Source organism: Cetorhinus maximus, chromosome 15 (assembly GCF_964194155.1).
Source record: "Cetorhinus maximus chromosome 15, sCetMax3.hap1.1, whole genome shotgun sequence".
In the NCBI taxonomy this organism is placed as follows: Eukaryota; Metazoa; Chordata; class Chondrichthyes; order Lamniformes; family Cetorhinidae; genus Cetorhinus; species Cetorhinus maximus.
The window spans coordinates 85,071,382-85,093,746 of record NC_135893.1 but is presented as its reverse complement, the minus strand read 5'-3'; the positions used below and the strand labels follow the sequence as shown (position 1 = coordinate 85,093,746).

The following is a 22,365-nucleotide window of genomic DNA, read 5'->3' as shown; positions in this document are numbered from 1 at the left end:
AGTGCACAATCTCGCCCGCTGCAGGAGTTCTTGTGATGTCCAGACATTTGTTCCCAGTAAGCATGGCTCCATGCCAGGAGAGCAGATTTACAAAAATTGCCCATTTATCAACTCAATGCTACAACAATTTTCATTTATTTAGTGTCTTTAATGTAGTAAAACATCCCAAGGTCCTTCATAGGAGATTTATCAGACAGAATGTGATACCAAGCCACGTAAGGAGACATGAAACAGCTTTGTCAGTGAGGCAGGTTTTAAAACTTAAAGGAGGAGAGGCAGAGGGGTTTGGGGAGGGAATTCCAGGCCTTAGGACTGAGGCAGCTCAAAGGCATGGCCACCATCAGTGGAGTGATTAAAATGGGGAATATGCAAGAGGGTAGAATTAAAGGAGCGCACAGATCTTGGAGTATTGTAGGGCTGGAGGAGATTATAGACTTAGGGAAGGGTGAGACCATGGAGGGATTTGAAAAGAAGGGTAAAAATTCTAGGTTCAGGATGGTGTTTGACTGGAAGTCAATATAGGTCAGTGAACAGAGAGGTGATGGGTGAACAGGAGTTTGTGCGAATTAGAGTATGGGTAGCAGAGTTTTGGATGAGCTAAACTTTGCAGAGGGTAGAAGACACTAGGGAGCGTAGGTGAGTATTCGGAGCAATGCAAGAAAAGATACTCATCCCCAGACAGGTGCAAACCACTCACCGTTCTTCATCAGGGTCCTCACTTGATCTGCGAGGGGGAGAGTCCGTAGTTGAGCCATAGACAGCACGTTGCTGGGAGCCAGAGGCACCTTCCTGCAAAAAAAAACTATGCAGATGAAATTCTGAACAACACAGCTTTACCTGCAAAGACTTATATCACAGACTGATTAAAAACACTCAAGCTCTTGAACAAAGCTTGCACTATATTCCAATTTGGGTTTAAGGCAATCAGTCTAAGATGCAAAGGAAATTAATCAACTTACGATTCCTCTTCTTCAACTGGAGGCATCAACATGGACAAATACTCACTGCAGAAAGAGAGGAAACACGATGAATAAAAGGAAAGACTGTCATTTATACATCAATTCTCACAATATATGTGCTTGACTAGGAGATTCTCAACAAGGCTTTACAGAGCAGAAGCCATGTTGGTCAAACCTGGTCCAGATTAACAAATTACTAGGATGGTGAATTAGGCAGATTCATCTTCTCACATTTTCAAAGAAACCTATCACACAAGGGGTTAAAATCAAGCGATATTTTGCAAGCTGAATCACAATTGGTTAAAGGTGGTGCTGCTTTAAAATGGGGTTTGATTGCAGAAGTGTGACATGGGTAGGGTATGTTAAGTAACAAGAAGGAAAAGTGCCTTAGGAATGGTCATTCTCTAAAGTGTCCAAGGCCAGACAGCAAGCAAAGCAAACAGGGTCCTGAAACTTAGGCTATGATAACAGGGTTACATAGGGCTTTAGCGAAAACTCATACCTTTCGAGAGATTCATGAAAAATCAGCCAGGCATTCAGCCCCTGATCATTATCTAGTGAACAGAGATGGGGCTCAGCAATGAGGTGATCCTACAGTTGGCAGGTTGCCAACACAACTATCCAGAAAGAAAGACTTGCATTTATATAGCACCTTTCACAAATGCAGGATGTCCCAAAGCACTTTACAGGCAATGAAATAAAAATGTGGTCACTGTTACAACGTAGGAAATGTGGCAGCCAATCTGTGCACAGCAAGCTCCCATAAAGTGATGTGATAATGACTAGGGTATTCTATTTTGTGACGTTGGTTGAAGAATAAATATTGACCAGGAGATGGGAAGAACTGCTCTGCTCGTCTTCAGAATAGTGCCCTCGGATCTTTATCGTCCACCCTGAAAGTGCTAACAAGGCCTTGGTTTAACATCATGAGTCAGATGAGGTGCTCATAGCTTTCTCAAGATGTGAGACTGTAACTACAGCAAGAGGAGGAGGAGTAAAACAAACAAAAAGGAAGCTCAATCAATCTCAACCAAAGCCACATGTTACAGGCTTGGTTCACAATGTAGTGTTTTTAAATGGGTACCAAGAAAGTGATTTATTTGTTTACTTGTTGGGTTAGTTTGGGAGGTGATGAGTTTTCTGCCCCTGCTCCTCCAAGGCCTTGAGCCACATACATTCTACCTGCTGCCAGGTTATCCAAGAGGAACTGAAGAAAACAGTAGAGACAGACAGCTGCTCCCTCCAATTCTCAGCCCCTTGTTGTGTGACAGCTCCCTCCTTTCCACAGCAGTGAGCTTCAGGCTGGCAAATCCTCATCAGTGTTACTTTCTGCTATTTTCAGCATTTTTGAGCTTGGGAGGCGGGAACTGGCAAGAGGAACAATACGTGCCCACAAGTGCATTGAGAATTAGGTGATTGGACAAACCACCGCCAATTCATGTGATCAGAACCCCTCAATTGTCTAATATCTAAAAGTGTCAAAAAGGGGAGAATAAAATTTGGAATTTTAAAATAGTAGTAGATATTGCCCGTTAATGGAAATAATTACAAGCCTATTAAACACAACACAAAAACATGGTTAACTCCCCATTCCCACTCTCACCTCTGCCTCCTACATGCTCCCATTGAAACTCAACACAAGCTTGAGTAACAGCATCTCATCTTTTGATTAAACACTTTAGAGCTATCCAAACCCAATCCTCGGTTTAAATTTCAGGTGATAATCACTGTTACAATTTATTCAGACGCAGGTGCTGATAATAGTTCTGCTATTGCCATTTTCAGCTCTTTTACACTCATCTTTTCTCCCATTACCACCACCTCCTTTTGGCTTTTAATATCTCTTGTCTTCCACCCTATCATAGGCCTTCTCTTCTTTCCTCCCCTCCCCCCTTTCCCTGCCTCTGCACTTGTTTAAAAGCTGCTATATCTCCCACTTTTCCCAGTTCTGATTAAAGATTAGAAACATCAGAAACATTAACTCTGCTTCTCTCTCCACTGATGCTTCCTGACCTGCTGAGTGTTTCCAGCAATTTCTGTTCTTATTTCTGATTTCCAGTGTCCACAGTATTGTGTGTTTGGACACTTAAAAAAAGTCTTTTATAGGGGGTCTGTGATGAAGCAATACCACCTATAACTACAGTAATGTGACCTTCAGAGATGCCCAGCTCATACCTTGGGGATTTAGTTAACTCGGTTGTCTCCACCATGCCGGCCAGCTGACTGAAAAGATATTGCCGCTCGTGCTCAGACCGGCTGTCCTGTATACAAAACACACACATCATCAGTAACCCCGTTATACACACAGACACAGGCAACACTGCCCTCTTGTGCCCAGTTCTAATTGTACAATACAACACTGAAGCTTTTTATTATATATATTTAACCGGCTACTTCTAACAATGAAAATATTTGCTAGTTTCATAGAAAACACATAACCCATAATTATGGGACATTTATTGGGAGCAGGAGTTGGCCTCTTCTTTAAATTTAGCATGCATCACGTACATCGATCAGTGCCCATCTTAAATATTTATTGTATGTAGTTAAAATGATTCTAAAGTAATTTTAGGAATTTAACATGAACAGCACATGATTACTAAAGTAGATTGGGACAATCTGTTTGCTAATGCAGGAGAAATGAACAGTGAAAGTCAGATGAATAACAATTAGCAATCGTATTCCAACAGGACAATGTCCAGTTTACATGGAATTATTCATAGGATATGTGGCACAGAAACAGGCCTTTTGGTCCAACCAGACAGGCCGGTGTTTACGCCCCACTCCAAAACGAGATAACTTGGAATCACGACCACTCGCAATTGCGCCATCCATTAAACCCTTACTCGCTCTGGCACTTGTCTCTGTTTCATAATGTACGTAGCAGAATTTATTCAAAAGTGAGTCCGAATTGTACATGTAGTGAGAACAGAGGTTGTTAAACCGCCCCCTTACTCTATTTCCAATAGGAGAGCAACTAACCCCACATGGTGGAAATGGAAAGGTGATCAACAACAACCCGGGCTCCTCTGACTTAAAATTTGGCCCTCAGGAGTGGCACAACAGAGGAGCCCGTCCCACTTAAGTTTCCTGTTGCTGCTACTTCTCCTAATCCCTGGAAAACTCCACCACTCCATCAAGCAATTATGTCATTTTGACCTGGGGTTTCTGAATGGATTTACAATCCCACCATCAAGTGGACTCCCCCAGACACTCTCACAACAAGGAGGTGCAGGCTGCTGACATTAAGTAAATGCTAAATACATCCAACAATATCAAACTTGAACAATTTCAAAAGATCAAGGGACAAAAGTTTAGCAAACAGAAGCAATTAAAATGAACACATTCAGGAACCTAAGAGAAACAACTCATAGGACAAAAGGAATGGGGAATCTGGGCAGAATTCACTTTTCCAAATGTCGTTATTGGCACATCCTTAAAATGAAATTAAATTAAGTCATGTTAAACTAAAATAAAATTATGAGGTGTGGGGGAACATAGGTTTTTAACAGGAAGATATCCATTTGAAGTCTTGTGCAGCCATTTCCACACAGAGGATGGAGTGACCATAAGCCTTCCAGGGGCTAGTCGTTTAGCGCACCTTCACACCACAGTAATGGAGGTGATGCCAGGGCTCTTCTGCCTGTTTCTTCTGCAGGAACTCGTATGACTGGATACGACGCTGTCGAGCTTGTTCACTCTCGGGACGTGAGAAACGTACCTAAGGACGGTGTAACAAAGATGGTTTCTGGTTACAGATAATAACTAAGCTCCAAGTTGAACAGATCACATAATAAACACACCTTAGTACGTCCCAATAGCATTGTGAAAACACAATTAATTCGCGATATTTCACTTCGGCTTTGTAACACAATAATTGGTATAACAAGTTATTGATCAGACATGAATATAACAACTTGCATTTATACAGCACCATTAACTGTTATTTTTATTCATTCACGGGATGTGGGCGTCACTGGCAAGGGCAGCATTTATTGCCCATCTCCAAGTACCCTTGAGAAGGTGGTGGTGAGCCGTCTTCTTGAAATGCTGCAGTCCATGTGGTCCAGGTAGACCCACAGTGCTGTTAGGGAGGGAGTTCGAAGATCTTGACCCAGTGACAGTGAAGGAACACCAATATAGTTCTAAGTCAAGATGGTGTGTGACTTGGGAGGGGAATTTGCAGCTGATGGTGTTCCCATGCCCTTGTCTTTCTCGGTGGTAGTGGCTAAGGGTTGGGGAGGTGCTGCTGAAGAAGTGCTAAAACATCCCAAGGTGCTTCACAGGAGTGTTATCAAACAAAATCTGATACTGAGCCACATAAGGAGATATTAGGATAGGGAAAGAGGGAGGTTGAGGAGCGTCTTAAGAGGAAAGATAGGTAGAGAGGGAATTCCAAGGCTTAGGGCTGAGGCATGTGAAAGCATGACTGCCGATGATGGGGTAATACCCTAAACAGAAGCCAAACCCAAGACTACCTGTGTGATTGTGCTTGTGCTCAAGGGTATTCTATTACTTCAAGCTTTCCTACTTTATGTACAAGCTCAGTGGTCTCTCATACATTTAGCTGTTTGCTTGCAACAGACTCCCTTCCACATAGTACAGATACCTACTGTGGTACAGTCCACAGGCATCCTCCCCAGGGAGACCGTTTATAACGTGTAAGCCTAAACAGGCAGTGTCAGCAGGCTATTTGCCTACAAGAGGTTTCAGCTGAAACCTGTCCCCACTAGATATATGTATGGGTATTTCAGCAGGGGTCACTGGAGACTTGGGACACTTACGAAGAATGGAATCCTCTAAATAAATCCCTTCCCAGCCCAGGGACACTGGCAGTAAACAAGAATACGGATTAAACATGAATCCTTCTGTCCTACAAGAGAGAACAAACTTGCATTTATATAACACTTTCCACATCCTCAGGATTATCCTGGTGCTACAGCTAATAAAGTACTTTCAAGCTGTTTACAGTATGGGGAGACTGCTGTTAGCTTATTTTCTAGAACCTTAAAAGTGATACTGCTTTAAAAAGATGCCTGAATAACCAAAGGATAAAACATTTAGACAGTGTGACGAGGTAAGCCATAATCTTAGCACTCAGATGGCAATTTTCAACAAAACCGACGTGGAATTTGAAGGAAAGCATCACTGAAAACTCAATGAATTGGGTTCCACTTACAGTGATCTGCTTAACGTCATCTTCAGCCTCATCCTGAGAAGAGTCACCAGCTGCAGGAGAACAACAACATGGCACGTTTATTCAAGGACTTGAATTTGGCAGAAGACTGATATCAGTTTCTGGTCACTGCCCCTCCACAGCCCAGCACCTGCTCTCCCAGTAAGGACTCACTACTTGAGGTATTAAATAGAACATACAACACAAACAGGCCATTTGGTTCAACACTTTTTAAAAATTCTCTCTTGGGATGTGGGCGTTGTTGGCTAGGTAATTTTTATTGCCCTTGAGAAGGTAGTGCTGAGCTGCCTTCTTGAACGCTGTAGTCCATGTGGTGTAGGTACACTCATAGTGCTGTTAGGGAGGGGTTTCCAGGATTCTGACCCAGCAACAGTGAAATAATGGCAATATAGTTCCAAGTCAGGATGGTGAGTGGCTTGGAGGGAAGCTTGAAGGTGGTGGTGTTCCCATGTGTCTGCTGCCCTTGCCCTTCTAGATGGTGGAGGTTGCAGGTTTGGAAGGTGCTGTCGAAGAAGCCTAGGTGAGTTGCTGCAGTGCATCTTGTAGATGGTACATACTGCTGCCACTGTGCGTCAGCGGTGGAGAGAGTGGATGTTGCAGGTGGTGGATAGGACACCAATCAAGTGGGTTGCTTTGTCCTGGATGGTGCCAAGCTTCTTGGGTGTTGTCAGAGCTGCACTCGTCCAGGCAAGTGGAGAATATTCCATCATACTCCTGACTTGTGCCTTGTAGATGGTGGACAGGTTTTTGGGAGTAAGGAGATGAGTTACCCTCTGCAGAATTTCCAACTCTGGCTGACTCTTGTGGCCAGTGTTTATATGGCTGGCCTATTCAGTTTCTGGTCAATCGTAACTTCCAGGATGTTGATAGTGGGGGATTCAGCAATAGTAATGCCATTGAATGTCATGGGGAGATGGCTGGATTCTCTCTTGTTGGTGATGGTCATTGACTGGCACTTGTGTGGCGTGAATGTTACTTGCCACTTATCAGCGCAAGCCTGAATGTTGTCCAGTCTTGCTGCATATGGACATGGACTGCTTCAGTATCTGAGGAGTCGCAAATGGTGAACATGGTGCAATCATCAGCAAACATCCCAATTCTGACCTTGTGACAGAGGGAAGGTCTTCGATGAGGCAGCTGAACATGGTTGAGTCTCGGACACTACCCTGAGGAACACCTGCAGTGTTGTCCTGGGGCTGAGATGATTAACCTCCAACAACCATAACCATCTTCAGCTCACTATCAGCATATTCTTCTAGGTCTTTCTCTCCAATGTGTTTATCTAGCTTCCCCTTAAATGCACCTATGCTATTCGTCACAACCACTGCCTGTGGTAGCGAGTTCCACATTCTCAACCACTCTGAGTAAAGAAGTTTCTCCTGGATTTCTTATTGGATTTATTAGCAACTAGCTTATATTTATGGCCTGTATGTCGGGTCTCCCCTACAAGCGGAAACACCTCTTCTACGTCCACCCTATTGAACTCCTTCATGACCTCTAGAAGGTCACCCTTCAGTCTTCTCTCTTCTCAGGAGAGGAGTTGCAGCTTGTTCAGTCCTTACTGATAAGTTATAACCTTAGTGTTATGTAAAATTCCTATTCCTAAATTCCATTCCTATAAAATTTGTGGCTTGAAAAAAACTCCCCAATTTAACCTTACCCTCCCCAAGTTAACCTTACCCTCCCCAAGTTAACCTTACTGGGTGGGAAGCTTTCTGAGAGCTCAGGAAACCTCACACAGAAGCTTTGCACTCGACATTTAGACTTGCTGATGCTCGGAACATCGTACGCTCCAGTCTGCTGCTAAGGTCCTTTTTAAGCTCCCTGAAAGGTTAATTCAACGAAGCTCAAGCAACTGTTGGTTGCGTCTGACCCAACTCCCTACCTTCATTTGCAGCTTCTCTTTCCCTGTGTTTTGCATCCGCTTTATCCAAGTAGGAAAAGCTCGGTCTCAGCTGTAGTATTCCATGTAATGGAGTGACGTGTAGCTCCCCTGTCACACAACGATAGAAGAGAAGTTTATAAACAGCACCCACAAATTGGCTGATCCGGCACCTGGGCTGGATGAAATGCATCAAAGGATACTGAGGGAGGTGAGAGAGAGTGTGGAAATTGTGGAGCACTGGCCGTAACTTTTCAGTCTTTCTTAGATTCAGGGATGGTGCAGAGCACTGGAGAATAGCAAACTTTACGCCCTTGTTCAAAACAGGGTGTAAAAGATAAGACCAGCAACTACAGGCCAGTCAGTTTAACCACAGTGATGGGGAAACTTCTAGAAATATAATTTGGGACAAAATTAATAGTCACATGAACAAATGCACTTACAGCCTCACAGAACAAAAGGCCAAGAGGAGGTTTGATAGAGGTATTCAAAATCATGAGGGGTCTGGACAGAATAGACAGGGAGAAACTGTTCCTATTCATGAAAGAAACAAGAACCAGAGGGCACAGATTTAAAGTAATTGTTAAAAGAAGCAAAACGACACGAGGAAAAGAGTTTTCATGCAGCCAAGTGGTTAAGATCTGGGATGCACTGTGCGAGCAGGTGGTGGAGGCAGGTTCAACTGAAGCATTCAGAAGGGAACTAGACAGTTATCTAAAAAGGTAGAATGTGCAGGGTTATGGGAAGAAGGCAGGAGAATGGCACTAAGTGAATTGCTCATTCAGAGAGCCGGCACAGTCATGATGGGCTGAATGGCCTCCTTCTGCACTGTAACATCTCTATAATTCTGTGTTAAGTGCTGGCCTTGTTTGCTGTGCCCACATCCCCATCCACAGCCCACAAGCATCTTGCAGCAACTTGGATACTTCTCAACTTACTCACTCTCTGGACTTGAATAACTCAGAGGCAAAAAACATCCAACAAGCAGACACAGATATGTCCTGCTCATCAGATCTCGAATACAATTCCCTCTGGAATAGTAACTGCAGCCACGAGTATTCACCATTCCCTACACCCACCCGTGATTAATCTCACCTCTTCTTTAAAACCATTTGCATCTTGTGTCCAGCAGAAGCTGGGCCCAAATCCCTCACCTTTCCTGTAGACTGCAGCTGCATAGCGCGAGGTGTTGACAGCGGACTGGATGGATGAGAAGATCTGTTTGTCCATGAGTTTCCTGGAGATGGGGAGAGGAGAAAGCTGCAGAGATTAATACGCTCATCAATGTGGAGACAAACTAACAATGGCAGCAGTTAGATCGCAAACTTAAAGAAAAGGAGGGAGAGGGGGGGGACTCTAACTAGGATGTGAAACAAGATGTGACATAATAATGCTGCTGTGGCAGAGTTCACTTCCCCTATAAGGCAAGCCACCCCTTTCTTGATGTTACTTACGTTGCATAGGTACTTCCAGAGTCATCAGTACAGGTACCATCAACATTGAGAGCAATCTGTTCCCCTTTGCTCCGGCAATAGTTGGGACTCACTGTGTCGATCGCCATTTCCACCTCGACCTGCGCAGAAAAACAAGTTAGAATCAGTAAGAGCGCAACCTGGCCACAAACGAAGAGGTGTCTGTGGTTGGGGATGGGGTTGTTGGGGGCAGGGAGGCACCCTCAGCGTAGCCTTTATAATAGTACAAAGAATGTACACCACAGGAACAGGCCATTCGGCCAGACAGATCAATGCTGGTGTTTTATGTTTCAACATGAGCTTCCTCCCACTCCTCTTTACATCACCTCATTAACATCTCCTTTTATTTCTTTCTCCCTCATGTACTCTGTTGGCAGCTGTGCTTTCAACTGCCTAGGCCCGAATCTCTGGAATTCACCCCTTAAACTGCTCTGCCTCTCTAACCTCCTGAAAACCTACCTCTTTGACCAAGAGGCTGTCGTTGTTACTTATCTTCCCCTTAAATACATCTATACTATTCACCTCAACTGCTCCTCGCTGCAAGTTCCACACTCTAACCACTCTCTCGCAAGAGAAGTTTATCCTGAATACCCCATTGGATTTATCAGTGCCTATCTTATATTTATGACTCCTGGATCTGGTCTCACCTACAAATGGAAACATTTTCTGTATAAGTGCCCAATCAAATTCCTTCACAATTTTGAAGATGTTTATCAGATCACCCCTCAGCCTTCAGTTTTCCAGAGAAAAAGAGTCCAGTCTGTTCAGTTTTGTTAAGAGGGTTATAACCTTTCAGTTGTGGTTTTATGCTTGTAAATGTTTTTGTACCTTCTCCAGTGCTTCCACAACCTTTTTGTAAAATGGAGAAGAGAACGTTGGCAGTAGTCCAACAAAGTTCTACATAAGTTCTAAACAAAGTTCTACATAAGTTCAACCTAACTTCTCTGCTTTTCAATTTGATTTACAGGAGTATGGTAGAACACAAAATGGTAGAATTTCAAATTCAGTTTGAGGGTAAGCAACTCGGGTCTCACACCAGTGTCCCCAACTTAAATAAGGGCAATTACAGAGGTATGAAGAAAGGGCTGTCTAAAGCGGGCTGGGAAAATAGACTAAGGGGAAGGTCAGTGGATGAGCAGTGACAGACGTTTAAGCAGATACTTCATAACGCTCAGCAAAAATTTATCCTGGTCAAAAAGAAGGACTCAATGTGAAGGATGAACCATCCGTGGTTAACAAAGGTAGTCAAGGAGATTATCCAATCAAAAAGTAAGGCATACAAAGCGGTGAAAACTAGTGGTAGGCCAGAGGATTGGGAATTTTTAGGCACCAGCAGTGGATGACTAAAAAGCTAATAAAGAGGGAGAAATTGATTATGAAAGTAAATTGGCAAGAAATATAAAAACAAACAGCAAGAGCTCCTATGGGTATATAAAAAGAGAGTGGCTAAAGTGAGCATGGGACCCTTGGAGGATGCAACTGGAGAATTGATAATGCAGGACAGGGAAATGGCAGATAATTTAAACCAATATTTTGCATCGGTCTTCACGGTGGAGGTCACTATAAACATCCCAAAGATATCAGATAAGTAAGGAGCTAATGTGAGGAAAGATCTTGTAACAGTCTCTATCACGAGAGACAAAGTATTGGACAAACTAATGGGACTAAAGGCAGACAAGTCGCCAGGACCTGATGGCCTGTACCCAAGGGTTTTAAAGGAAGTGGCTGCAGAGATAGTGGAGGCATTAGTCGAAATATTCCAGAATTCACTGGATTCTAGCAGGGTCCCAGCAGATTGGAAAACTGCTAATGTGATGCCCCTCTTCAAGAAGGGAGGGAGTCAAAAAGCAGGAAACTATAGGCCAGCCAGCCTAACATCTGTCGTTGGGAAAATGCAAGAGTCCATTATTACGGAAGAAATAACAGGACATTTAGAAAAACTTAACACAATCAAACAGAGTCAACATGATTTTGTGAAAGGGAAATCATGTTTGACAAATTTGCCAGAGTTCTTTGAGAACATAACAAGCAGAGTTGATAAAGGGAAACCGGTAGATGTAACATATTTGGATTTCCAGAAGGCGTTCGATAAGGTGCCACATAAAAGGTTATTGCATAAGATAGGAGCTCATAGTATTGGGGGTAACATATTAGCATGGATTGATGATTGGTTAACACACACAAGACAGAGAGTTGGGATTAATGGGTCTTTTTCAGGTTGGAAAGACGTAACTAGCGGAGTGCCACAAGGATCAGTCCTAGGGCCTCAATTATTTACTATCTATATTAATGACTTGGAGGGGGGGCAGAATATAATGTATCCAAATTTGCTGATGACACAAAAATAGGCGGGAAGGCATATTGTGATGAGGACATAATCCTGGGGATATAGGTAGGTTGAGTGAGTGGGCAAAAACTTGGCAGATGGAGTTTAATGTAGGAAAGTATGAGATCATGCACTTTGGTAGGAAGAATCAAAAGGTAGACCATTATTTAAATGGAGAGACACTTCAAAAAAGTGCAGCACAGAGGGATCTGGGTGTTATTGTGCATGAAACACAAAAAGTTAGCATGCAAGTGCAGCAAGTAATTAAGAAAGCAAATGGAGTTTTGGCCTGTATTGCTAGGGGATTGGAGTTTAAAAATAGGAAAGTCTTGTTACAACTGTACAGGGTGTTGGTGAGGCTGCACCTGGAGTACTGTGTACAGTTTTGGTACCTGTATTTAAGAAAGGATATACTGACATTGGAGGCAGTTCAAAAGAGATTCACTAGGCTGATTCCAGGGATGAAGGGGTTGACTTATCAAGAACGGCTAAACAGATTAGGCCTTTATTCATTAGAGTTTAGAAGAATGAGGGTGATCTTATTGAAACGTACAAGATTCTGAGGGGGTTGACAGGGTAGATGTTGAGAAGATGTTTCCACTAGTGGGGGAATCTCGAACTAGGGGACATAGTTACAGAATAAGGGGAAGCTCATTTAAAACTGAGATGCGAAGGAATTTCTTCTCTCAGACGGTAGTGAATGTCTGGAATTCTCTACCCCAGTGCGCTGCGGAGGCTAGATCACTGAAAGCATTTAAAGAGGAGGTAGGTAGGCTTTTGAAATATTGGGAAGTCGAGGGTTATGAGGAGCTGGCACAAAAGAGGAGTTGGGGCCTGGGGCAGTTCAGCCAAGATCTTATTGAATGGCAGGGCAGGCTTGAGGGGCCGAATGGCCTACTCCTGGTCCTATTTCTTATATTCAGTTTATACTGTTGGGTACAGAATTGTATGAGTTATTTTATGGACAGACATTTTGAGGCCTAGATGAATAAACCCCAAAATGGCAGCTTAGGAATTTGTATTTAATTTTTAAAAATCTGAAAATAATAATGTGGCATCAGTAAAAATGACCATAAAGCTGCCAGAGTGTCGTAAAAAAAAAAATAAATCAGACCAGTTCAGAACAACCTCACTGTCACAGGGTGTCGGTCGCCCCATCCCCCCTTCCCCCAGTGGGAGTCAGTTATCCACCCCACCCACCCCACCCAACAAACAAAAAAAGAAAAACCCCAACAGACAAGCTTTTCTTCCCCAACTGGTTAATCCATTGAACAATGGAACAAAGTGGCAATGCCTCATAGGGAACTTACTTTCTGTTGTTTAGGTTTTATTCTTGCTGATAAATGGGTGACATCATCATATTTCATTGTGGCTGGACGCACAGGATACTGGAAACGAGAGGAGAGAGAGAGAGGAAAGAATAAATGAACAGCTCGCTTACAGAGCGCAAGTGTCGAAGATTAAAACCAACAAGAAGTGCAGAGTGAAGGGACTCAGCATGACGCACCTGGAACAGGTACAGTTTCTCCGCTAGACTCTTGGCCAGGTGCACATCAATCTGAGAGCAAAGACAGATTCGTTATAAGGGCAAGCCAATGCGTCGTTCCAAATATCTCCCATAAACACACTTCACTTCAGCCCACCTTGCACTTGCTCCACACAAACCCAAAAGCATCCATTTTAACTTTAACATTAATTCACCTACAGCACAGATTTGTGCACAGACAGCGTCCACAAGCAGCAATGTGATAATGACTAGACAAGTTGTTTTAGTGATGTTGATTGAGGGGTAAATATTGGTCTGGACACTGGGGGCAACTCCCTTGCTCTTCTTTGAAATACTGCCCTGCAATCATTTACATCCACCTCAGAGAGCAGATAGAACCCTGGTTTATCACCTCATTCAAAAGGCGGCACCTCCAACAGTACAGCACTTTCTCAGTATTGCCTTGGGAGTGTCAGATGGGATTTATGGGCTGAAGATGTCTCTGGAGTGCGAATGAATCCAAAACCTTCTGACTCAGAGACAAGGGTGCTCCCCAATGAGACACTTTCTCAGTCTGCATGCCCTGCAAGTACCTCCAATTGCCCTCACTTCCCAACCCAATTGCAGGGTGGAACTGGGGGGGCAAGGGGCTTCTGCAAATGAATTAACAGCTATTCTGAGCTGTCAGATGCTTACCATCCCTATAACATAAGGGCTGCTAGCAGAGAACTCCCAGAGAGATGAATTTAGATACACACCGGCCTTCACCCCACAGATCTACCCCCTTGTCCTCTGTTAATTAAACATCTCATCCATTGCCCAGGTCACAAAATGCTGCAGAAATGTGATTCTTTACAAGGAGAACTGTTCCAATCACTGAGCTACATCTTCACATCGCCATTTTTCCCTACAATGGGATTTGCTTCCGGCCGGATCTGTTGGTGACTGAAACATGGCAAAAATACAAATGACAAGAGGTGAGAACTCAACTCAAACCACAGACGTCAGGCTTCAGTTTGTTGAGAATAACCAGGAGCTATTGAGGAATTTAAACCAGAGACAGATCTGATGATGCTCCTTCTTTTGGGGCAAAGGATATTGAAATCTGAGGTGAGATGAGCGGGGCAGCTCGAAAAGGACCAGGGGTATCACTGCATCTGCCCCATTGCAACAAGAGATCAGCTACACCATCTGATACTAGCGAATGGAATTCTCAAATTGGAACACAGCGGTGGGGTTGGGGATCTTCCTGTGTGAAAATTGGTTTACGTAATAACTGTAGCTTGCGTCTATAATTCATGTTATAGCTTCTAGGCATTGTACAGCACTTCAAGAAGTGGATCAGCAGTGGAACACAGCACACCAGCGGAGCATTATTTAATAAAGGAAAAACTCAAAATCTACATATCTGTCACTCAAAAAATACAAGAGGAAACTGAATGAGCAATATAGAAGGAAGGATGGAGCATCGAGACTGTAAACACATGGGTTACTCAAAAGAAGAGGACACATGGGAGGCAAAGAACAGACCAATTCAGTGAGGAAGAACTGAGTTTCCAATGTGTAACCAACAGCTGCTACAGCCACTCTTCCCTCACCACCACCACCACCACCCACACTCTTGACAGTCACTCACCTCCTGTATGATAGGGTCATCTTCTTCACTTGCCATTCTGCAATGAGGAAGAGAGCTGGGCTGCTTCTTGGTTCCACTCTCAGGCTTCGCAACCTAAAATATTAAAGATGTATTAATGGGTACCTGAGCTCTACTTACCCCACTCCCATTACTCAGCCCAGCCACCCAAAATCACCTAGACACAAGCCTATCCATCACAAAGCCACTGAAATGCAAAGCATTCAACAAGGCTTCTGGCCACCTCCCCCTTAACCTAATTTAGAATCCACAGGAGTAAAACAGGGTCTGAATTACTCTTCCACTCTTTGACAGAATGGGTGCATGATCAAAAAACATTAGAGGCAAAATGGAAAGGGTTTTTCAGTCTACACCTCTCTTCATAAGCCAGCCTCGATCCAATTAGTAGCCCTCTCATTTGGGTTAGCTCATGGCTCAAGACTCATTCCAGGGTTTGGTCACAGATTCCAGGCACACACGTCAGTGTGGTATGAGGGGAGCACTGCCTTTCTGAACAGACATGAAACTGTGTTCTTATCCACCTGGACGGAGGGGGTCCTGTGGTTCTAGGCAGCGAGCATCAGGGAACGGTCCCGGCCAACAGTCCTTTGCCAATCATTTTATTTGCTGTTTTGGGGGATCTTCCTGTGTGAAACTTGGCATACATATTAACTGTAGCTTGTGTCCGTAATTCATGTTATAGTTTCTAAGCATTATACAGCACATCAACCAGGGACTGAGCAAAGATATTATTGTAGCCTTTCCTTTACTGAGAAAGAACACAGTTACAAGACAGAAACTGGTTGCTCGGTCCCTGCAGTCTATGTCAGCATCCACCCTCCAAACAAATAGTTCCAATCACATCGACCTATTCTCAACCTCTTCTTCTTCATCCTCTTGTCAAATGTTGACAGTTTCTCCCTCAATCAATCACTCACCCTGGAATTAACTTCCACAGCCACTATCTGAAGAAGTTTCTCTTGCCCTCTGTTCAAAATCTCTCACATTTCACCGTACATTGATGACCCATGTTCATGATTCTTGGAAACAGCCTGTCTATATTCACCCAGCCCTCAATTGGTCTTCTGTAATTTCCAATGTAAAATGTACTTGCTCTCATCAGGCAGCATCCTAATGACCTGTCATACTATCTTCCCTACAGAGACCCTTCCGTCAACAGCAACACAGTATAACAAAAGGAGCAGAAGAGAGAGCCTCTTGGACCTGTACCTGGTTACTAATCAATATAAACCTAACAAAGACTTGCAGGTTTCTGAGATAATAGCACAGCATTAGTCAAGAAAGACTTGCGCTTCTATAGTGCTTTTCACATCCTCAGAACATCTCAAAATGCTTCACAGCCAATGAAATATTTTTGAAGCGTAGTCATTGTTGTAATGCAGGCAAGATCCTACAAACAGCAATGTGATATTGACCAGATCACCTGATTGAGGGATAAATATTGGTCAGGACACTGGGGAAAACTCCCCCACTCTTCTTCGAAATAGAGCATGGGATCTTTTACACCTACTTAAGAGCACAGACTGGGCCTCTGTTTAAAGTCTCATCCGAAAGACAGCACCTCCGACACTGCAGCATTGCCTCAATACTGGAACTGCAAGTGACAGCCTGGATTGTGTACTGAAGTTTCGAGAGCACAGGAGGAAGCACTACCCACAATAGCCACAGCTGACACAGAGCGCTATATAAATGCAATATACCTTAACGTTTATTATGGATGCTGCCATTTGAGTAATGAAACTGCAATTTAATTTTAGGGTTCAGTTGTTGCTACTTGTAGCTACTCCTGCCAGGAGCTCTGCTGACGTGGTATGGCACATGGGTCTTGCGCTATTCTCACAAATTCACTGTAGCTCGTCTGCAATCACTCTGTGACATCCATCATCCAACTATGCCTAGGTTGACCACTCTTTCTACTGCCCTTTGGAAGGGCTCTCTGTAGCTTTTCAGTTCTGATCAACTGGCCGAAATAATTACATTGTCTTTTTTGGATGTCACTTTTGAGAGTTCTATTTGCTCTTGCAATTTCAAACACCTCTTCGCTTGTTTTATGGTCTATGTTTGGAATTTTTAGTATACGTCTTAGCAACCACATTTCAAAGGCTTCTATTTTCCTCCACAGATCTTAATTTATTGGTTCTGAGAAAAGTGGGCAGATTGTAACATCTTATGAGTCTTTTTTCCCTAGTTATAAGCTTGAGTTTTCTTGTTAACATATTCTTCACCTTCACAAAATTACTTCTGGCTATCTCTATCCTTACTCTAATTTTGGCACTGCAGCTACCATCTTCTGTTTATAATTTGTCCGAAATAGACAAACTTATCTACTTGTTCCAGTGTGCCACCATCCAATTCAATCTTCACTCTAGTTTCCTCTCATGTATTCCTTCTGACTACCACTGTTTTTGTCTTTTTAATGTTCAGACTCAATCCATATTCTAAACTTCTAGAGTTTACTTGATCTACACTATTTTGTAGGGCCTCTTCTGATCCTGCAAGTAGCACTGTGTCATCAGCGTGCTGCAAGTTCATTATGTCCTTGCCTCCAATTTTTACCCCTGGAAGTACATCTAATTTTCTGAATATTTGTTCTGTGTACAGATTATATAATTTTGGTGACAGCACATAGCCTTATTGTACTTCTCTCTTCATTTGAAACATGTCTGATTGTTCATCTTCTAGCCTGGTGTTCACTATTTCGACTCAATGTAGGCTCTGGATAAATCTCACGCCTTTATTGATAATGTCACATTTCAGCAACATGTCTATTAGCTTTTGGAATAAACATGATTGAACACTTTTTCAAAGCCTATGAAGCCAAGGAAGTATTCAATGAATGGCGTGACACTAGGAAGTTCTGAGGAACAAAGGGACCTTGGCATGTGTGTCCATAGTTCTCTGAAGGCGGAGGGGCATGTTAATGGGGTGGTGAAAAAGGCACATGGGACACTTGCCTTTATCAATCGAGGCATAGATTACAAAAGTAGGGAGGTCATGTTGGAGTTGTATAGAACCTTGGTGAGGCCACAGCTGGAGTACTGTGTGCAGTTCTGGTCGCCACATTATAGGAAGGATGTGATTGCACTGGAGGAGATTCACCAGGATGTTGCCTGGGATGAAATATTTAAGTTATGAAGAGAGGTTGGATAGACTTGGGTTGTTTTCGTTGGAGCAGAGAAGACTGAGGGGTGACCTGATCGAGGTGTACAAGATTATGAGGAGCATGGACAGGGTGGATAGGGAGCAGCTGTTCCCCTTAGTTGAAGGGTCAGTTACAAGGGAGCATAAGTTCAAGGTGATGGGCAGGAGGTTTGGGGGGGATGTGAGGAAAAATTTTTTCACCCAGAGGGTGGTGACGGTCTGGAATGCGTTGCCTGGGAGGGTGGTGGAGGCGGGTTGCCTCACATCCTTTAATAAGTACCTGGCTGAGCACTTGGCACGTCATAACATTCAAGGCTGTGGGCCAAGTGCTGGTAAATGGGATTAGGTAGGTAGGTCAGGTGTTTCTCACGTGTCGGTGTAGACTCGATGGGCCGAAGGGCCTCTTCTGCACTGTGAGATTCTGTGAAATGCTCTTGTTCACTTCTAAATTATTATTGAAGATTGTTCTTAGGTTAAATATTCCCTCTCTTGTTCCTACTCCAGGTCTAAAACCAGGCTGCGCTTCATAGGAACATAGGAAATAGGAAGGCTATTTAGCTCCTCGAGTCTGCTCTGCCAATCAACTAGATCATGGCTGATCTTCTACCTCAACATCACTTTCCTGCACTATCCCCGTATCCCTCGATATCTTTAATATCTAGAAATCTAACAATTTCTGTCTTGAACACACTCAATGACTGAGCCTCCAAAGCCTACTTTCAATGTGCTATGCTTTCTTTCTATTATAGTTTTCAAGATTAGTTTATTGAGATGACTCATTAATCTTACAGTTCTAAAATGATTGCATTCCATTGTTTTAGCTTTCTTAGGTAACTTAATAAATAATGAATGTCTCAAGTCAATTAGGGTTCAGACAAGAAGAAAATAGCCTTTACTCTTGAACTGAGAGGAAACCACCTTAACTTTCTTTGCAATTTACTGCCAGATTAGGATGTTAGTGGTTGCAAATACAAGCATAGCCTCAAACTCATTTCATGTAGAATGGTCACTTGCTAGAAAGAAAACACTTGTTAAATCCAACTGTTGACTTAAACTTCTCTGAGGGAGAGCACAACTGCAACCAGTGATTATTACAAAAGCATACTGCGGATACCGGAAATCTGAAATAGGAACAGAAAATGCTGGAAATACTCAGCAGGTAAGGTAGCATCAGAAAGGTCATCATCCTGAAACATTAATTCTGTTTCTCTCCACAGGTGCTGCTTGATCTGCTGAGTATTTCGAGCATTTTTATTTTTTATTTCAGTGATTGTAAAAGTTGGTGCAGCTCTCTGTATTTTACTGATGTTAACCATAGCTCCAGAAACAAGAGGGAGGGAAAGCTAATTTGTTACAAACACATGGACAAAAGGCCTGTCCTGTGAGCCCTGATGTGCTGTCAGAGCTGATAAACATCATACAGTAAGTACAGATTGTAGACTGACTGCCCACTGCATGACTCATGTGGAAATAGGAAAACAGATGACAAACATGCAATAGGAGATGGCAGAAAAGGAGGAAGCTTTGCTCTCTGCATTTAATTAATAACTGACCTGAGAGCTAGGGGCACATTACCATTAGTAGCAGCACTCCTGCCCGAGTCAGGAAGGTTCACATCCTACTCCTGAGACTTGAGCACAAAATTCTGGCTGACACTTCTGGTGCAGTACTGAGGGAGCACCACACCACCAGAGGGGCAGCACTGAGGGAGTGCCACACCGCCAGAGGGGCAGTGCTGAGGGAGCACCACACTGCCAGAGGGGCAGCACTGAGGGGAGCACCACACTGCCAGAGGGGCAGTACTGAGGGAGCGCCACACTGCCAGAGGGGCAGTACTGAGGGGATGTGACACTGTTGGAGGTGCCATCTTCCTCTTAGATGAAGAAGGGAAGTTCACCATAGTATCTTGGACAATATTCATGGCTAAAACTTATGATCTGGTTATTATCACATTGCTGTTTGTGGAGTTTTGCTGTGTACGTTTTGGCTGCTGGGTTTCCCACATTACAAGAGTGACTGAACAGCTTTGGGATCCTGAGGTTACTGCCCTCACCTTGCTAAGCTTATGACTTTGCTGACAGGCTGAGAAGTCCCACCCCACACTCAGCTCCATCTGATGCAATGTGAGGGCAACAAGCTTATGCAACGGGAACCGGGAGCCGCTCCCTCCCCACTGACAGGCCGGGGAGGCCCCTTGTAGCTTTACCTGATGCCGGTGCCCGGGAGGCACTCCTGGCGTCCAGGCCGCGCTGACCACTTACACCATGGGGATGGAGCGGCCTCATTGGGGGTTGGAGGTCCCGGGTCCTGGCCTGTACCGGAGAGAGTGAGAAACAGAAGCCGGTCAGTCCCCACAGCAGGACAGGGAACCGCTCAAACTCGGGCCGAGGCCGCTGACTACTGCCGGCCAGGCCCACGATCCGAGCGCCACTACTCACCGCGCTCTCCAGCCAGCCACTGCCTCAGGTGGTGCCGGCGAAATGGATGAACCGAGTAGCAACCATGGAACCGACACGTGGGCCCGACTCATAACAGCAATCCCGACACACAGAGTCACCTGGCGGCCGGAGGGCCGCATTACATTGACACCGAGTCACCTGGCGGCCGGAGGGCCGCGTTACACCGACACAGAGTCACCTGGCGGCCGGAGGGCCGCATTACACCGACATAGAGTCACCTGGCGGCCGGAGGGCCGCGTTACACCGACACAGAGTCACCTGGCGGCCGGAGGGCCGCATTACACCGACACAGAGTCACCTGGCGGCCGGAGGGCCGCATTACACCGACACAGAGTCACCTGGCGGCCGGAGGGCCGCATTACACCGACACTGAGTCACCTGGCGGCCGGAGGGCCGCATTACACCGACACAGAGTCACCTGGCGGCTGGAAGACCGCATTACACCGACACGGAGCACTCCCCCCCCCCCCCCCTCCACCACCCACCGGCAGCTGGAGGACTATATTAGATCGAAGTTCCTCTGTCGGCCGGAGATACTTTTTTTTCGGAAAAATATACTTTATTCATAAAATATCTGAAAGAACATTACAAAACATTTTAAAATGGCCATCACAAAAAGTGCAATCATACTCAAGTTTTCCACATAGATCTTGAGGTGCTTCAATACAATCAATGAACATTACAGACATTTCAACATGGTCATTACAGACAGTCAGACAGTGCAATGGTATTTAAGTTATCTACATACTGGGTTGACCGATCATTTGTCCCCTTCACCCTCAGGGTTGACGGCCTGATGGTGCTGGGGATAAGGTTCGGAGAGATCGGGACATGCGTTAGAAACTGGGAGGAGCGAGTGTCTATGGTGCAAAGAAAACTGGGCATGTGGGAGCGACTCTCCCTCTCCATTGCGGGTAAGAACCTGGTCATCAGGTGTGAGGCACTCCCGGTGTTGCTGTACGTGGCGCAGGTCTGGCCCATTCCAGGCTACTGCGCGATGGCAATCACCCGAGCCAGCTTTCGCTTTATCTGGAGGTCAAAAATGGATCGTGTCCGCAGGGACGCAATGTACAAGCTTCTAGATAAAGGGGGAGAAAATGTGCCCAACATCGCCCTGATACTGATGGCCACCTTTGTGTGCGGCTGCATCAAGCTGTGCGTAGACCCTCGGTACGCAAACACCAAGTGTCACTACGTGCGGAGGTTCTACCTGTCCCCGGTGTTGCGAAGGATGGGTCTGGCCACGCTGCCGCGGAACGCTCCAAGTATTGGACCGTGCCGTACCACCTGTCCCTGGTGGAAAAATTTATGCAGAGAAACACCTTTGACCACAAGTCCATCAGGCAGTGGTCGGCGCGTAATGTCTTAGAGGCCCTGCGGGAAAAGGAGAGGGTGGATCCGGTGGGATGGTTCAGACTGTCAAAGTCATTTGGCAGAATGCCTCATCGCCAGAACTTTCCAACAAGCACCAAGATGTAGCTTGGCTGGTGGCGAGAAAGGCCCTCACCGTCAGATTCTTGCAACATGCCAGGAGTCTCACGCTCTCTGCACGTTGCCCTCGAACATCAACTCGCCCTTTGGTCTGCCCGAAACTTGTTGGTCTTCCAGCGCAAAGAGTTGTCCCCGATCGAGTGTTGCAGACTGGCACATTCCAAAGTCCAGGATTACGTGCTGAGGGACGCACTAAAGCTTGGGGCAGCAGCCGCAAAGGTGCAATGGGGAAAGGTCACTGTCTAAGACCTTTCTGCCATTGTGCACCGAGGGGCTGGGAACTGTTGAGAGCCCCTCG

General features: G+C 44.8%; 1 protein-coding gene across 2 annotated transcripts in view; it reads right to left on the bottom strand.

The window, feature by feature from the left end:
• The window catches only part of polr3e (polymerase (RNA) III (DNA directed) polypeptide E), a 51,837-nt gene extending 31,134 nt beyond the window's left edge, over positions 1 to 20,703 (bottom strand). For both annotated transcript variants that reach the window (XM_078558833.1, XM_078558834.1), the window contains exons 1-13: positions 20,556 to 20,703; positions 20,324 to 20,429; positions 14,959 to 15,051; positions 13,344 to 13,394; positions 13,147 to 13,224; positions 9,493 to 9,611; positions 9,193 to 9,275; positions 8,042 to 8,149; positions 6,139 to 6,188; positions 4,561 to 4,680; positions 3,135 to 3,220; positions 960 to 1,004; positions 698 to 789 (exon numbers count right to left, since the gene is read on the bottom strand). In XM_078558833.1, the coding sequence (XP_078414959.1) occupies positions 698 to 789; positions 960 to 1,004; positions 3,135 to 3,220; positions 4,561 to 4,680; positions 6,139 to 6,188; positions 8,042 to 8,149; positions 9,193 to 9,275; positions 9,493 to 9,611; positions 13,147 to 13,224; positions 13,344 to 13,394; positions 14,959 to 14,994 (868 nt within the window). In that variant the 5' untranslated portion in view covers positions 14,995 to 15,051; positions 20,324 to 20,429; positions 20,556 to 20,703. The remainder of the gene's footprint in view (positions 1 to 697; positions 790 to 959; positions 1,005 to 3,134; positions 3,221 to 4,560; positions 4,681 to 6,138; positions 6,189 to 8,041; positions 8,150 to 9,192; positions 9,276 to 9,492; positions 9,612 to 13,146; positions 13,225 to 13,343; positions 13,395 to 14,958; positions 15,052 to 20,323; positions 20,430 to 20,555) is intronic.
• Positions 20,704 to 22,365: the final 1,662 nt, after the last annotated feature.